At 37.0% G+C, this 18,764-nt stretch overlaps 1 protein-coding gene across 1 annotated transcript; it reads left to right on the top strand.

Moving 5' to 3' along the window:
- The first annotated feature begins 7,716 nt into the window (after nucleotides 1-7,716).
- LOC141613080 (uncharacterized) lies at nucleotides 7,717-13,804 on the top strand. Its single transcript, XM_074431816.1, has 3 exons — nucleotides 7,717-8,099; nucleotides 8,343-10,136; nucleotides 13,101-13,804. The coding sequence occupies exons 2-3, from the start codon at nucleotides 8,532-8,534 to the stop codon at nucleotides 13,461-13,463; spliced, it is 1,968 nt and encodes a 655-aa protein (XP_074287917.1). The 5' UTR covers nucleotides 7,717-8,099; nucleotides 8,343-8,531; the 3' UTR covers nucleotides 13,464-13,804.
- Nucleotides 13,805-18,764: the final 4,960 nt, after the last annotated feature.

Here is an 18,764-nt window from a genome sequence, read left to right as displayed (position 1 = left end):
ACCCAAACGGAGCATAAAAACAGTCCAAATCCAGTCACGATTAAGATGGCATGGAAGACAAGTTTGAGGCGGAACCAAAACGCAACTAGAACACGAATAACAACCGTCACACTCACCCTACCAATACTCGAAAATCATGTGGAACGGTCCACTAAAGCCGCATAAAACGAACCCATATCAAACGTCACTCTGAGATGGAAATTAACTTACAAATGACAAAAACACCAAGAATCAAACTTTATTCAACAAGAGCCTATATAACGACATATAAGACGGAATTTTGACATTTTTGTCGAGTAACCTATCACCGTTACCTTAAACGCTCCTTATTCTTCGAATAAATGGTCCACAAGGCACGAGCCTCACCCCGGGTCTTCGAATCCTTCATAAAAGGGCAAGAAAACGGAATAAAGAAGCTAAAAGACGACACTTTTATAAGACGGCGAAAGACGAAACCACTACAAAAAGAAGACTTTCTTACCTTAAAAGGAGGAGGAAGGAAAGGGGAAGAGAATGGTACAAAAATTATCGAATTTGGTTGAGAATGGAGGCGGGATCTGAGGTTTTTGCGATCGAAAAATGGTGACGGTGCTGTGTTGTTCTTGCTGCTGTTGTTTATTCGAAATGAAGGAAAAGAAGGAAAGAGGGAGTATGTGTGTCTGCAGGGACACGGTCCACAACAAAAAAACAAAAAAAAAAAAAAAAATAATAATAATGAGACACCAGCTAGCTTGCTAGCTACTAATTATACGTACGTTTCTTCATCGTTAAGTAATTTCGCTCGTTTTTAAAACCGCCTCGAGTTAATAAAATCGGTTTTTAGTAAAAGTTTCAGTAATAAAACGGAATTAATAATAAATAAATTTAATGAGTGAAAATAAAATAAACTCAGCTAGTTAACGTAAATAATACAATATCAGCTTGAATCGGAATTATTAGCGATTTTTACAAAACTAACGGATATTAATAAAAATTGCTATTTTAGTGAAATAAGCTCAAAATAGCTAATTGGACGGTTTTGTTCCCAAAATCCATCTCGGGTTCACTTAAAACAACTTTCATAAGGACTCGTAAAGAAACGGAAATTATTAAATAAATAAACCCGAACTAACTTCAATAAATTCGAACTAACTTTAAATAAACTTATTAATGATTATTAAAATTAACGTATCGAATTATGATGAAATTAATTAATTAGCTAAGCATATATATATATATAAATCGTTAAATGATGTAATTAAATTCAAAATAGCAATTAAAAGAATTTTATCCAACTTAATAAAATACGGGGTGTTACAATCACCCCATCTTTTAAAAAGTTTCGTCCTCGAAACTTGAAAGTATAAATGAAAGGTTATAAAAATAAAACTGGAATTGGAATCGGTAACCAAAACATTTAAAATGTCACTTATCATAAGAATCAAAATTCTTTCAAGAGCTTCAACTAAAATTTTCCGACAGAACCAGACTCTCATCAGAGGAACGGAAGTGTTCTCGTTACGTATTCAAGAACATCACATTCCAAATCAAAGATAAGGTCAAAAGGTAAATCATTTGTATAAATCAAAAATCAAAATACCTTCAAAAACATTAATGAAGAGTTTTCAAAAATATAAGTCTCATTCATGGAACGGAAATGCTCTTGTCGTGCACACAAGAACGCTAACTTTCCAAGTCAGAGACAAATTTAAAACAAAAACTATTCGCCGACAAGCGTAGAACAAGTTATCAAACGTTTCCAATAACTAGTTCTAACATCCGATCAACGTTAAAATCAAAATAAGAGGAAGGTAATCTACTCAAATTTTCTTTTGCGAAAGACAAAATAGAAATGAAGGTTTTACCTTTAAACTAAAAGGGAAGTTAAATTCCTGAAATATAATACTCCCTCCCATTCACAATAAACCTCCCATTTCATTTTGACACGAAAATTAAGGAAACACACTACCCCACCATATAATTAAATTTGGACCACACAAATACACTACCCCACCGTACAATTAAATTTGGACCACACAAACACTTACCAAAAAAGGAAATAGGGAGGTTATTGTGAATAACCGAAAAAGGAAATAGGGAGGTTTATTGTGAATGGGAGGGAGTATTAAACTTTAACAAAGGCATCATGATTAGATCAAAATGAATAGAAATTGGATAAAACTTACAAAAATCTCATGTTTAGCAACTCAAAACCATGATAAAGAAGTCTATACTCAAAGAACAATTAGAGAATTAAATCGAATTTTCATTTTTCCAAATCTTTACAAGTAGGGAAAATTTTGTAATGGTAACATAAATTTTTAACAACGAACCAAAAATGGTAGCTTGAAATATTTAGAAATTGTGCGAAATGAAAAGTAAGTTAGACATCATAGATACAAGTATGCTAAGAGGGTTCAAGCTTAACCAACAAAAGAGGTATGATGAACTTCCTAGGGATAAGAATTGAAGTCAAATTTACAAGGATATCAAGGATAGAGTTTCACAAGATACAAGTGTCAAACTTAAAGGAGGAGCAAGATGAAGCGAGGAAATGAGGTATGAACGGTAACGCTTATGATCGAGGAGAAAGGGAATTTAGACAACAAGGAAACTTAAGCAACATGTCAGGGTGTGAGACTAAAAGAGTCGAATCATAAAGATAACTAGTTACCAACCAGTAAGAGATATTGAAATTAGGGAGGTATTTAAGACAAGGAAATAACGAGTAAACTTTTATACTTAAGAATCAAATCCAACCAAGGTATGAACGAAAGGGAGGAAAACGATTAATAGTACGAAAGAGGATTTTAAGGCTTAATCCATACGCTTCCTAAAACTTAAGGTTCTCTCTAACAAGGTCACGCCTATTAGGGTATTGTACCTTCATGACAAAACAACCAAATCCCAAACAAGGGTCAAGGTAAAATAAACGCTCGCTTAAGGGGGTGATACATTGGTTAGATACTTCTTCCACCTATCTTATCACATATTAAGATTTCCCTAAAGCAAATATACCACTCAAGTATAAAAACATCTCTTTATCTCAAGCACTCGACATGTTATCCCTAGGGACATATGTCTACCTCTTTTACTACAAAATATAAACACAACCAAATATATAAAGGTTTACTACAAAGTATAGCCAAACTAAGTCCAAGGTTCTTTTGCTCACTAGCTCGTCTGTGTACCCCATCTAAGCATCATCAACCTGTCAATCGCATTTTATACAAACACGAAAGCCACAATTCAGTGGGGAGTAACTTCGAGTCCTCCCAGCCACGAAATGTCATATTTAATGTAACATGTAATGTAACATGTAACCAACACCACAAATAATCTAGATATCAAGTATTCTAACATATGAACACTAAACTGACCAAATTAAACTATCATGTGAGACATATAACAAGCAGTAATCCAAACTTTATCAATTGTAACCGGCTTACATCTCACCTATTACAATTCATAAAATCACCATACAAGAAAGGGCAATATATCAAAGACAGGCATAAGTTCTTAGTATGGTCAATAGTCACTCTGTAACTCGAGTCTATACCACGAGGTAGGGAAGGTAATCGAACCGGTATCTTGGCTCAGAGGTTCTATCAAAACATGGCCAAGACATAACACAACCCTAGCCTAAAATCACAAGAGACCTAGACATGCGGATACACACCACCGCACCCAAGACCCACAATTTTTCTAAAACAAAGTGAGTACCCTAAGGAGTCCACCAAAGGGTTGGCTAGTACTTAAGCTGACCACTTACTCTCAAAATAAGTAACGAGGTCATGCCCCAACTTGGATATAAACCCACCAAGTCAGGAACACAAAGGCTATTAAGCAGTGAACATATACTCGTCAAAGACTATAAAGACCTATTTATGACAAACACAACAACCTGCAAGAAGTATTCAATACCAATTCCATTTCTAGCAATATTAACAATATTAAAGGTTTCAGGGAATCTAGGGCCGTTTCTACAATATAAGAAACTACTCAAATCAACCAAAAACATATGTGAAATAAAAACATAATAAATGGCCTAAAACAAATATAAGGTCGATTATCCAGTTCATACAAAATTTCATCCAACCGAATTTTTACCCGCAACCCCAGTCCTGCGACAGGTACGGGTTAAATTGCGGCTGACCAATCACACAATTGACTGACATCGATTCAGTCAAAGGGACCAAGGCTCAGTTTTCGGCTTAATCATCAAAACATTGCAATTATCGCTAAAAATTCATTTTAAGCCTATTCATTACAATTTCATATTATAACCTATCCTAACATGTGCAACTACCAATATAAATATAATTTTTACCATTAACATAATTTTTACTACTAATATGATTCATTTCAAAAGATTACCCATTTGTTACTTATACTAAATATAACATTAATAAACCCGAAACGACAAATAATGCACGAAAAACCGCGAAACAAGCAACGGGCCAACCCGGGCCAACCCAGGGCCTGCCGTGGGCCTGCCTGGGCCTGCTGGCCGCCACCCCCAACCCTCTAGTTCTCCATTTTTGTTCAGTTTAACATCGTCTAAAGCATCAATTAATCGTTCCCAATTCATTTCCATACTAATATGAGAACTTAAACTAACAAAAGACATGAATTAGACATGAATTTAACCCATATTATCATGTGAAATAAACTACCCACACAACAATCACAAAATCATACAAGAAAACAAGATTGTGACATTTATTCGTCGAGTAACTCGAAATAGTTACCTTTAGCAACAAAATGAGCAATTAGCACCTTGAACACCAAACCCTAATCTGCCAACTAACCCTTATCCTCGACTATATACGAGTCTCCAAACTCGTCTTCTAAATCTTCACCTAAATAAACAATAAAAACACAATTATAAGCACAAAAACCGAAATTATGCCCAAAATCGTCTTAAATCGACTTAATGAAAACTGAAATTAAAACATACTAGGATGTAGATCTCGAAGAGAGGATTCCGAAAATATAAATTTTGCGAAAATCGGACTAGAAACGAGTGAGTTATGGTGAAAATTAGCTTAAAAGCTTAGGTTTTATGGTGTTTTTGATTTGGAATGCTTTAGAATGTTAAGGAAGGTGTAGTTGGAAAAGAAAAATCAGAATGAAAGGAGGGAGAGGGAGGTGTGCCGCGGAAATGAGAGGAAAGGAGCGGGATTGACGGAATTTCATGAGTCGGGCTTTTATGTTGTCACAGTTGGTATCAGAGCTAAAAGACATATGAGCCACCTAAAATAATTAGTAGCTAGCAAGCTAGCTGGTGTCTCATTATTATTATTATTATTATTATTATTATTATTATTATTATTATTATTATTATTATTATTATTATTATTATTATTATTATTATTATTATTATTATTATTGTGTTGCACTACCTCGTCCCCACCCGTCACTTCTTTTTTTTCCTTTTCGAACTCACCAGCAACAACAACAATCAACAGAACCCCAAATCACCATTTTTCCGTCGACATTCAACCTCAGATCCCGGCCCATTTCTCGACCAAATTCCGTAATTTTTGTACCATTCTCTTCCCCTTTCCTTCCTCCTCCTTTTAAGGTAAGAAAGTTTCCTTTTTGTAGTGGTTTCGTCTTTCGCCGTCTTATAAAAGTGTCGTCTTTTAGCTTCTTTATTCCGTTTTCTTGCCCTTTTATGAAGGATTCGAAGACCCGGGGTGAGGCTCGTGCCTTGTGGACCATTTATTCGAAGAATAAGGGGCCTTTAAGCCGAGTTTGAGGTTGTCATAATAACTTTTGAGCCGTGTCTATAAATTGTTTTGACGCTAGTTTGGTTTATTTAAAATATAATTAAATTAATTTACGTCTCATATTTTATATAAAGATAATTCGTTAATATCGTCCTTTCACATAATTATTTTAGGTGGCTCATATGTGGTTGAAGATGAAGAGTAATTTTGGGTTTTAGAAGCTTTCTCAAGTTATTACTTGTCTCTTTGCTAGCGTAAGGTAACTATTCCGAGTTACTCGACGAATTAATGTCACATTAGTAATTAATGTTGTGCCTGTTGTTTGTTAAGTGTTTAGGTGATTGATAATGTGTTACTTTCGTTTTTCACATGATAGAAATTAGAAATAACATGAGAATTATATTGTGATAAATTTGTAATTTGTTTCGCCCTCCGTGGAACCCGCCACGGGAGGGGATGTGCACATTAATGGGATAGGGTTATCGCTCGAGATGATGAGTGGGGCTTAGGTGGGAAAGGTTGCGGTCCCCCACTGGCAGGGCTGGTCCAGTGGATAGTCGGTGACGGATATTGATTGGAGTGGGTATGATCGTGTTTGTGTTGCGTTAATGTTTGTTGTTGGTTAAAGTTGAGTCCTGTCTCAGTTGCTGACCTTGTGTGGTTGTCTTGTTTGTTTATGTGTCTGCCGTGATCCCTTATGGTGAGCGATCGGTCTTAGCGAGTCTTGATGTGGTTGATATCTGGAGTCCTGGCAGGGGTGTGTCGTCACGAGTTCGGATAGAGATAGTGTGTAGCTGACGAGTTGTATCTTTATTTTATTGGTTGGTTGTAACACGTGTAATATCACTATAATTGTTCTTTTATCGACTTTTGATGATTACTTACCTCGGGCAACCGGGATGGTAATGCCTTTATATGCTAGGGAAGGCCTGGTTAAGGCTCCTCAGTATATGGGGGTGTTACAGGTTGTCCGGTGGTAGGGGAAAAAGGTGTTTGGTGAGGGAAGGCTAATGATATTTTTTTTCCCTTCATATGAAAGAGTAAAGGGGACATAGGAGAAAATGGGGAGTAAGGCCTGGAGATATGAGAGGGGAATTATTAGAATGTTTTGTATAATTTAGCAATATTTATGTATAATAATGAAAAACATTTTTTTTTGTTGAATTACCTTAAAAGTAAATCTTCATTTGAAACTCTGATTTGTACATAATGTACTGATACATTTATTTGACTCCCTTATGGTTATCCCAAATGGCGATGCAAGAAGTTCTGATGTGCAATTTTATTCACGTGTTCACAAACTATCGAGGTCGATTTTTTATGCTTACAGTGAAAATGAGTTAAGAATCACATTAAACAACCATTCTGTACTACTTTATAATAGAAGAAACGTATCTAGAATGCTAGATGCGCGAGCTAATTTGCAATATTTAGGAAGTGATATATGACATAACTTCAGCATTTGTGAATAAAAAATTTAGAGTTCATCAAAAGTTCAATCGCGGAAAAAGTATAAGACACTTACGTTTGAAGACTCTAAAATCTGAATAACATATGAGACACACTAATATGCTTAATATTTCAAAAACTTTCAAAAGAGCAACACATTTTCAAATCTAAAAACCTTGACTTGATTATACCAATAAGTTTTTCATGATATCCAATTTACTCAATAATTCATTAAATTTCCAATAAGAAAGATAACACCATTTCAAAGATTCTAAAGAATATCCCTTCATCCATGATCCATGTGTATTATTTTTTTACATTTACCTTTTACATATAGTCTACAATACTCCGCATTACGTATACAATTAGTCTACAATACTCCACATTACATATACAATAATCCCTAACTTTCCTTTTTATTTCTTCAATAGACTCGCATATACACACTTTTTCTAAGAACTTTTTACTAGCATAATAAAGTAAAAACATACCGAAAACAGAAACGTAAAAATCTGATCCAGACAAAGGACAAAGTGAGTAAATCTTTGTCCTCATGTTACTCCCCCCAAACTTTTTACTACTCGACTCTTGATAGTACGGCAAAACACAAAACGCTCAAACTCTCAATTCCCAATTTTCACAATATTCCCATCTAATCCAACCTTACTACTTCTAGACTTTAGTTCATCACAAAATAATCATTACCCTCCTATATACCATTCTTTGATTCTCCCCATTTTTTTTTCAATTATACCTTTTTTTTTTTTTTCACATGCATGTAAGTTGTGTTTTCTGTCTGATCTAAGTGATTTTATTGCACAAAAACTAACTTTGTTGCTGTCTTATCTTCAAGACTTCAACCCAACAACTATCGGTGCAAAAAGTGTGGTGGGGTTTCATCAAAGTTTCAATCTTTTTGCCCAAATCATGACAAAGGTGAGATCTTTTGATGTGAAATCATTGTTTTTATTATTCTTTGTTATAAAGTTAGAATCTTTATTTGATTTCATTTTTGGGAATTCTTTTCTTCATTGTGATTGCTTAGATTTTGAATATTTAGGTTATTTGTGTTATTGGGTTTCCTCTTTAGGAAAATTGATTCAAGTTAACCCCTTTAACGAACAATCTTGAATCTTGAATTTGAGTAGTTTGTACTAAAAATTCATGTTATATTTGCAGTTTGTATCATGGGTTTTGATGAATTTTGAGTGAATTTCTTCAATGTGGTTGTGAGTTTATGGAATTGGATTTGATTGGGGTGAGATTGATTGTTATGGTGTTTTTGTTGGGTAATTTAAGAAGATTGAAGTAGTGATTTAGGGTTTGGTGAAGAATTAAGGATTTAAGGTTGGATTTACGGGAATATAGATGGCGGGGGCAATCGACGTGTCCAAATATGGGCATTGTCCGGTTCATAAAGCGATTGCCACAAAAGATTATGCTTCCCTCAGGAAAATAATTGCTAGTCTGCCCCGCCTTGCTGATCCTGCGGAAATTCGTACTGAGGCAGCGTCACTAGCTGAGGAAGAGAATGCTGAAGCCATCTCTGCAGTGATTGATAGACGAGATAATGTGCCTAATCGGGATACACCTCTTCACCTTGCTGTTAAACTTGGTGATGAGATTGCTTCGGAAATGTTAATGATTGCTGGTGCTGATTGGAGTCTTCAAAATGAGCAGGGATGGAGTGCATTGCAAGAGGCAATTTGTAGTAAACAGGAGGCTATTGCAAAGATTATTGTTCGGCATTACCAGCCCTTGGCTTGGGCTAAGTGGTGTAGGAGGTTGCCTCGGTTGGTTGCGGCTATGCGGAGGATGAGGGACTTTTATATGGAGATTACATTTCACTTTGAGAGTTCTATGATTCCTTTCATTTCTAGGATAGCCCCCTCAGATACCTACAAGATATGGAAGAGAGGCGCAAGCTTGAGGGCGGACATGACCTTGGCTGGATTTGATGGTTTTCGGCTTCAACGTTCTGATCAGAGCATTCTATTCCTTGGAGATGGGTCTGAGGATGGAAAGCTGGCACCTGGATCGTTGTGTGTAGTCTCACACAAGGACAAGGAGATTACAAATGCACTTGATGGGGCTGGTTCTAAGGCTTCTGAAGCCGAGGTGCAGCAAGAAGTTGCTGACATGTCAAAGACTAATATATTTAGGCCAGGGATTGATGTGACTGAAGCTGTTCTTTTGCCTCAACTTACATGGCGACGCCATGAGAAAACAGAGATGGTTGGTCAGTGGAAAGCGAAGGTGTATGAGATGCACAATGTAGTTGTTAGCATTAAATCGAGGAAGGTCCCTGGGGCTATGACTGATGATGAGTTCTTAAACTCCTGCAATGGAAATGAGATGGACAATGATGAACTAAGCGAGATTTTAACGGAGGAGGAAAGAAAGCAACTTGAAGTTGCACTCAAGTTGGACTCAAATGACGAAGTGAATGGGGCTGGCGGTGATGTTATTGGGCATCGACATAGTTGTGATGTGGCTAGAGAGGTGCCTATTGAAGGTGTGGATGGATGCAGCCTTGAAAGCAAAAATGAAAAGAAAGGGTGGTTTACTGGCTGGAGGAAGCGGGACCAAAAGCATGAAGATCAAAAGAAACAAGGTCCTCTTAGAAGTTCCAGTTCTGCGTATGGGAAAAGGGATGATGTTGATAATTCCCCTTCTAGAAGTCCAGTTAGACCTGCAAGGCATTCCGTGGATGTTGTAAGGGGGCATGAGCCACATAGAGGGAAGGATAAGAAAACATCTACGACTGAGGGTGGAAGCCGGTCCAAGGATGGGAGCCATGAGAGTGAATATAAAAAGGGATTGAGGCCTATTCTTTGGCTGTCTCCTAGTTTCCCCCTTCGCACCGAGGAGCTCCTACCATTGCTTGACATCATGGCCAACAAGGTGAAAGCAATTCGGCGTTTAAGAGAGCTTCTTACAACAAAACTTCCAATGGGGACATTCCCTGTGAAGGTTTGTGCATTTCATTATCTTTTTTTTTTCTTTTCCTTCTTTTTTTTTTTTCCTTAGCCACGTTATTTTTGAGTTGCTTTTGCTTAATGGTTACTGATTTATTATATTTGCTTCTTTCATATATGTACTTAAAATCTGCTTCAAGTGATCACTTAATAAGGGCTTTCTTTTATGGAGACTGTAGACTGAATTTACCTTTTGATATACATGCATACATTTCTGATTGATTATCTTTCTGATTGATTATTTATTTGGAACTGGTCGTCATTCTACAACTAAAGAGTTTGAACTTTATAGAGTGTTCTATATCAGTGTTCATCTGGGGCTTGTGCATTAGATTGAAGGATGTCACTGTGAGAATTTCTTTGATCTTACCGAGAGGTTGGAAAGAAGGGGGACCCTGCTTCCTGGAAATTAAGATAGTGTAGATTATTGTTAAGAAGTCCAGTTACACTGCATTGGTATTCTTTAAGATAGGTTTTAAGATGGTTTATTGCTGATCCCTTGCAGTTCATTTATACCTTTTCCTTTTTGTGAGTATGCAAAAATGATCCCTTGGAGAAATCGATTTACTATTCTTTCATAGAGCACTATAGTTGCATGTGATGCAATCTAATCTGTGTTCTTGAACGTCTTTTTGGTCTTTACACGCATTCCTCACCCTAAGCCTTTCAAATATTTGCTATAAAGGCCTCTAATGTGCCCGAGGCCTGGCTTGCAAGTTGCAACCATGACATACCTTCTGGCGATTCCATTCAAAGAAAGATGGGATGTTAAGTGAAACATCTAGGACTACTGAAAGAAAATTCACTGCCTTCTTGGTTGATGACTTCAAGGCTAAGGATGATGCCTGCTATAGGTTTTTCTTTGAATCTAGTGGTGGCAAGTTGTAATGCACATTGGAATGTATCAATTTAAGGTGTACCTTGGCGTTAATGATGCTGTACTAGTTTATCCTCCTGCAACTTGTGAGACAGTTGGTCGTGGCATCCTATGGACCATGTTCAAACTTCCCATTCTTGGCTACTCGTATGTTGTGGTCTTATGGGATATATTAGCAGAATCGTCCCTGAGAGACTACCATAAAGTGATATTTTGGACTTACTGACCGGAATTTGAATGACTCTTGACATGTGTAGCTAAAAGTAGCAAGGGTAACTATTCAGCCTAGGATCATCCCTTAAGTGAAGTTTCTTTCTTTTTCTATGATTGAGTGGTCGAAGTGTTAGATTTGCAAGAGGTGGTGTTTGCTTTTGTCCTCCGAAACAACGCTATGAGCCATTTGCTTTGGTTTATGCTCATTGGTTGCGTGGAATTAAGGTAGTTTATGGGGAGCATAGGTCTTATGTAGCGGCAAACTAAATTTTTATTTGATTTTAGCTTTTGTTAACTCTTCTATCAAATGCTCTGTGTGTCTACCTGCTTAAGATTATGGGAAGCAACTAAGAGTCTAAGGCTTTGTTTGGATAGAAAAAAAGGAGGGAAAGGGAGGGGAGAGGGAAGGAGGGAAGAGAAAAGAAGGGGAGGGGTGGGGAGGGAGAATGGAGAAGGTGTTTTTCCCTCCAAATCTTGCTTATGTTGGTGGGAAAATAATTTGCCTTGTAGGAGGGAAATGGAGGGATCCATTTTCCCTTCCCTCCAAATCCCTCTATCTTCATTTTGCTAACCAAACAATGGATTTCTCATCCTTTCAATTCCCTCCCCTCCTTTTTCCTCCAAATCCCTCAATCCACATAGCAAAAGTGGAGGGAAAAAGAGGGGAGGGGGAAGGAGGGAAGGGAAAGTGAGAGAAGGGAAGGGGAGGGGGAATGGGGAGTGGGTGTTTGGATACAATTTCCCTCCAAATTTTGCCTATTGTGGAGAGATTTTGATTAGGCTTGGAGGAGGAAAATTGAATCCCTCCAAATCCCTCCCCCTCCATTTCCCTCCGCCCTCATTTGCTATCCAAACATAGGGTTTTAAATCCCCTAGTCTCCCTCCTTTTCCTTTCCCTCCAAATCTTTCAATCCAAACACACCCTATGAGTCTCTTGAACTCTTTTTATTCTCATATAATTTTTTCATTATAGAAAATCTCTGTTATTAAGTAATCAAAAACGATTTAGTTTTGGAGAACGTTGGGGAACATAGGAAGTTTAGATATGGCAAGTTTTTTTCATAATTTGTTGTTTGATGATAAAACTAATCATTGAGCACTATCTTTTCTCCCCATCTCGTTTAGCTGACTCCTTCCCAAGCATCAAACTTTTCTTTTGAGTCTAGCAATCCCGTTATTTTATTTTATTTTTCTTAGTTCCATTCTTCTTGGTTGACTAGAATCCTCAATTAAAGTGATTTGGATTACGAGGGATAATTTTGTCATTTCCAATATGACCCTTATTTAGCAGGTTCCTGTTTTTGACTGCATTTTTGCTGCAACTCTTGTCTCTCTTCTCAAACTATGTAGACCTAAATAGCTCGTTTGGCCTTCCTTTGGTTTATATTTACAGGGTCTTTGACCGTTACTTCCATTTTTATCCTCAAAGGAAAAAAGATAGTTACTTCCATTTTACCAGTCCTTGTATACCCTCCTCCAACCATAGTACATTAGTACTCCGTATTAAATTCTGGTATTGTTCGCGTATACGGTATTGACTTTGGGCTAAACTTGCGAAATAAGGTCAATAACGCCTTTGCTATAAGTTCATAACCATTATTCATAACCTAATAGGTCTAAGTAACTCGTCTGCGCTTCTCTTATTCTATATGTACAGGATCTTTGCTCTATTTTCATTTTATCACCCCTCGTTCCATCGTCCAACCATAGTATTAAATATCGGTTATTTTGCGGTGAGTTCGAAACCCTATATAAAACCGGCCACATTTTGGTGTCGTGGCCTTTGTTTAATATCATGCCTCCAACATCTCCAACTTGATGCTTACTATCTCAGCTAACTCCCAACTGTTTTTACTGTAAATTTTTCAGGTTGCTATTCCTGTCATTCCCACAATCAGAGTATTGGTTACATTCACTAAATTCGAGGAGTTGCCACCCTTGGAGGAATTTTCGACCCCACCTTCTAGCCCCGGTGCTTACGGTAACGAGAATGCAGCAGTGCCCCAGTCTTCAAGCTCATCCTGGTTCCGGTGGATGAAAGGGTCGAACCACCACACTAGCTCCTCGAGCGAGAGCTCTAGCAGCAAAATAGACGCTATTAGTCAAGACCCTTTTGCAATCCCTTCTGATTATACATGGATTACTGCCGAAGCCAAGAGAAAGAAGATGCAAGAAAAGAACAGAGGAAAGAAAGGCAAGAGTAAAGACCAAATTACTCAAGTTAGCGAGTAAGACCCAGATTTAGGAACACGGTGCATCCCGAGGTGGGCAATGCCCGTTTCTCCGCTCGTGATGAAGAACACCTGAGGTATCAAGCGTACAGTGACTGAGGATTCTGGTGGCGGCGTTAATCTGATATACAGCTTCCCTGTGGTGGTAATTGTTTACTTCGAAATGAAATTTAATTCTTTTGTTATAAAGGAATTAATTTACGACTTATTGTATTTGTTCTCCATGGGGATATTGATAAATGAATTTGTTGCTTTAGATTTTAAATTGACAAAAACAGGTTTTTAATACCTATGTAGACAATTCTAATTTCGGATTCAGAATAACGACGAAATTGAACAATCTGATATGACTATCCCATTTCTAACCTAACAATATTATGTAAACTAATTAAGAAATTTCATTAATTATAAAACTACTATCACCATCGAGCAAGAAAAGGAAAATGTAGAAGTAATTTTTAAGAATGCACTCCCTAATGTAAAAACGCTATTGCTCTTTCATTCTATAAGTGGATTATATTTGAGCATTAAGAAAAAGTTTTTGAGTTTTAATTTAAAATATTTGAGTTTTATTATAAAGTTTTTGAGTTCACTTACTTCAACATTAATATCAAAAAAGTATATTATAACTCAAAAAAATTATATATAAGCTCAGAAAAATTTGATTTTGACGTAATAAAACTAAAATGTAATTTATAAACATTATAGAACTCATTAAGTATGAGGTAGTACATCTGATGTACATTCCTTTTTCTCCTCTTTCAAGTACGAGTTCTACTTTCACGGATTTTTTCTCATAAAGTTTCCACATGTTTTCTTCTCCAGCAATCTTTCTCCCTTTTTTCTTGAAAAGTTTACCCAGTTAAATTTCTTGTTCTATTTTTTACATTCTTTAAAATTTAATTGCTACAACTCTCCATTTTAGCTCCAGAGAGTTACTTTCAGTCATACATCTTTAGCTTAAAGGTAGACACGAATTTAATCAGAAACACTCATACTTTGAGGTTTAATCTCATGAATTGATTTTAGCAAACTCTGTTTGATAGCACAATAAATAGTCATGTTAATTAGGATTAATTAGCTATCTATTAGTGTTATATTATGGGTCATTAGTTGCGTTTTGCAAATAATTGCTTTTCTTATCCTTTACTTGTGATTTAGCTAATTAAGGTTCATTTTGTAGACCTTTAGAAATGGTAATGTGACATGTTGAGAATGGTTATATTGTATGGTTTGGTGCATTGTAATAGGTTGAAGTTTTGAAGAGAATAAGCCATGTGCTTGTTCAATGAAAGTCGAAGACAAGGTCAAGAGTCAAACCGTCAAAGCCAACAAAAGTCAAGGGTCAATCCCGAACCTTAGTCAACCAAGGGAACAAGTGAAAAGTCAAGAAAAGTAAGCTAATGGAAGATTTGATGCCTTGGCATAGACAAACAAGAGCCAAAAATAAAGAATTGTAAACTCGGTTTCACAAGGGTCAACTTCAAATGGATACTAGACCTCGTATTGATGCAAGGCCAAGTGGAGGTGAAAGCTTGTGATCTTAGATTTCCAACGGTAGTAGGTCACACGCCTCATTTGTCTAAGAAACGAGGGAGATATGGCCTTCAAAAGATGCTGCTGTCAGCCTGAAGCGCAGCCTGCGCAAATGTGCGCAGCCTGCGCCATGCTTTGAATATCGCAACTCTAGTTCCGTGTTTTGGGATTTCATGAGGGACTTAGTGTTACCGACCAAGGTGCGAAGCCCTCCATCATCCCGTGCCTGTCTTACATTCTAGCGCGTGCATTATGACCCAGCCTGCGTCGTGGCTGATCCTTCTGATCCTTATTATTTTATAGGAGAGGGAACTTACCTAAGGTCAGAGTTTGCGCTCGGATAACCATAGAAGGAAAGTCCCACATCTTCATTTTCTTAGAAAGAGTTGACCTTACTCTAAATTCGTTGTTGACGTATTCTCGTGTCTTGTCAAATTTCAGAGGTCACGGGATGAGTTTACCTCTCGTGCCTCCCTATGTATATCTAGAATTTTGAGATCTAAAACCTCCTACACTCATCTAAAAACATCATCTAATCCATGTTTTTAATCCTATAGCTTGTAATAATTAGACAAAATCCTTTTTAATTTATGTTAAGCATTCTTCAATTTGCGGGTTGTAAGACAATTATGAGGAGCTAATATTCTCTTTACTTGGTGTAATTTCATTCAAAGTTCCCGCCTTTGGTATTGTAAGACCTTCTAATATCTCTTAATTTATCTAATATCCTTTCCTTGTGCTTAATTTTATATGTTGAATGAGTGTATGTTTGGGTAGGCCATCCATGCTTATTGTTGTTCAACTATTTCAAATTCTAGAGAAATGGTTTAATCTATCTAGGATTGTTTGAAGCAAGTATGTTGTATGTTGATTTGGTTTAAATGATTCATATAGCAAGTAGGAACGTTTATATCTTTTTCTCATTTGTATGGTTTAATCTTATGAGTAATTGATCCTAGCTCATCTTTTGGTTAAATTCTTAATGCTCATGCTTAGTCTCTTTTCATGGTTTGTTGTCTAAGTTTGAAGGGTATATGTAGATGGTTTAATTTGCATGTATCAACATCTTGAGATGGTAGTATTGGGTAGATACGTTTAAGAGATAAAAAAGGGTCAAGCTTTGTCAATTGTTGGTTACCAAAAAGAAGTTACACCAAGTTTCCCTTAATATTGAATTTTCTTGCATACCAAGTGTTTGTTGTAGTGCCTTGCTATAAAAGATTGCAACTTTCTTTTACATTCATGTTACCAATCAACTTAACTCTCTTTTTGGTCTATGTTCATCTATTGTTTGTCATTGTTAATAACCATTGTGTGTTTATAAAATTGATTAGGGAGTCTTAATTAGTGGTAGAGTCTTAACTAAGTGGCTAATAGTTTAAAAGTCGAGTCTTAGTTCAACATCCTTCTCTTGGGTTCGACCCTTTACTTTCACTTTAATATTGCTTTGCTTAGAGTTCTAGAGTCAAGTTTGGGTTTATAAATCACTTGTTTGATAGGTTAATACTAGAATTTACGACAACCTAGTATTTTCGCTGTTAAATTTTGGCGCCGTTGCCGGTGAAGGCAACATAGCTAAAGCTTGTTTTTGAACTATTGGTCTTTAATTAGTGTAGTTAGTCTTTGTAAATATTAGGAATCATTTTTTTTTTGCCATGAGTTATTTACTTGTTTGATTAAATGGCTCATATCTACTTTCCACAAAATAAGGGTGAATTATTTTGCAATTACTTTGATAGAGTTGAGCAATATGTCTTGCAATGCAATTTTGCTTATGAATTATGGGAGCTTAGCTTGTCCATTTGGTCTATTATGGTTTAAATGAGGAGTGTAAGTTTCATGTGCATTGCTTGAGTAATGAAAAATTGCGTGAAGGGAATTATGAGGATCAATGGTAACTTTTTCAATATCTTGCCTATGACACTAGAGAACGGGAGTTGCAAAACTCTTCAATACAAATCCAAGAATTGCTTCAAGTTCTTATCAAGGGTCAAAAGGAAATGAATCAAAATTTTGATTGGAAAATAGAGCCCAACACGTTGGAAATAGACATCTTCAATAACCAAATGAACCAAATTCGTGGTGATATTGATGAATAAAATCGATTAAGAGGTTCTTCACACTTTAGACAATGAGTGTTTTGATTATGGTTCCTTTGATAAAGAGAATGATTGTGAGGTGGAAGACCCTCCTCCCCAAGTTCATGAAATGAGCAAAGAGTGTGTTTATAATTATTGTTTGTGGGATGATAAGAAGGATGCTTATGTTTTCATTACACTTCCATGCCACTCCCCCGTTGTGGCATCTACCGACACCTTGTGCACTTGTGATGATGGTTCCTCAAGTAATAGCCATGTAAGTGAGGACGAACCCTCAATCTTTAGTAAACTTGATGAGGAGTCATTGGGTTAAACTGTTGAAAAGATGAACATGAGGGAAGTAAGGTCGAGGAAGAGGTTGTCCGTACCTTTGTCAACTCTTATCTTGATGAGTTCTTTGATAATTAAGATGATATGTGTGACTTGAAACCTTCTTTGGTTTTACCATCTATTAAGATCCCTATTCACCATCCTTGTACCGGAGTTGATGCCTCACATCTTGGTAACAACTCCTTGGTTTGTAGTAACTCTTGTCCGGAATTGACCCTTGAGGAATCAAGAAGTGAGGTGTTTGAGAAGAATGAGCAAGGACCAATGATTTGTGAGGTAGTTCTGATAGAAAAAGAGAAGGTGGTAGCTCTTGAAGATGTTTGTGATCCTTCAAAGACTATGAAACTTACAAGTGTGGAGGTGAAGGAGGATGGTAAAGAGGGAATGTAAAATGAGTTTGTAGAGGTGTACCCCCACAGGGAGGAACCACCTCAAATTTTCTTTGAAGTGCCATCTAAATTACTCCCTAAAGAAGCTCACGAGTCGCCTCACTCTTACATGGTTTTCATCAAGTCCATCCCACCTTCAAGGAACCATATCGTGACAAGAAACCGTTGATTAAGCATAAAAACTTGAGACACTTGTTTTGTGTTTAATATTTCCTTACTTATACTTGCTATGTGGGTGATCTATGCTATGGTCATGCCTCCTGTCTATGGGCTAATGCATTTGATAAATTGCTAAGGGCTTTGAGTTGTCCGCTCTTGACTCTTGAAAAGAAGAAGATATTAAAAGACGTCGAGCAAATGACAAAAACCAAAAGCGCTTTACGGGAAGCAACCTGTACTCCTTTTACATTTCTTTCTTTCCCGTTACATTTATAGTACCCTCCTCCACGTTGAGGAAAATTTGGAAACTAAGTGTAGGGGAGCAGATTGGTTGTAACATATGTAAGCTTTATTTCATGTTTTGAGGCATTAAAAAAAATTGAAAATTCCGGCTAGGTGAAAACCAACAAGGGTGGGCACCTAAGCAAGATTGGAAAAGGTGGCCGAGGACGGAAAGAAAACTCGAAAGGGCATTCCGGGCAAAATGAAGAATTGAGTTGCGAGCCACCATGAGAGGAAAGGAAACTCTAAGGTGAAAATTCAAAAGGGCACTTTGTAATACCCGCCCTTTTTAGAGACCCGTTGACCAACGCTGACCGACCTTAGGAACAGTAATAGTCCTTAGAAGTGCGTACCAAAGTTATCCTGTGTTGTGAGTTAGGGGTGGTACTCGTAGAGTAGAGGCTACTCGATCGAGTAGCTTGGATACTCGATCGAGTAGGGGCCACTCGATCGAGTAGGTGGGCCACTCGATCGAGTAGCGTCTTTTCAGCGAGGGTTTATAATAGC

This window comes from Silene latifolia, chromosome 1 (genome assembly GCF_048544455.1).
Source record: "Silene latifolia isolate original U9 population chromosome 1, ASM4854445v1, whole genome shotgun sequence".
Classification (NCBI taxonomy): domain Eukaryota; kingdom Viridiplantae; phylum Streptophyta; class Magnoliopsida; order Caryophyllales; family Caryophyllaceae; genus Silene; species Silene latifolia.
Note: the sequence above shows the minus strand (reverse complement) of the source record. Positions and strands in the feature narration are given on the sequence as shown.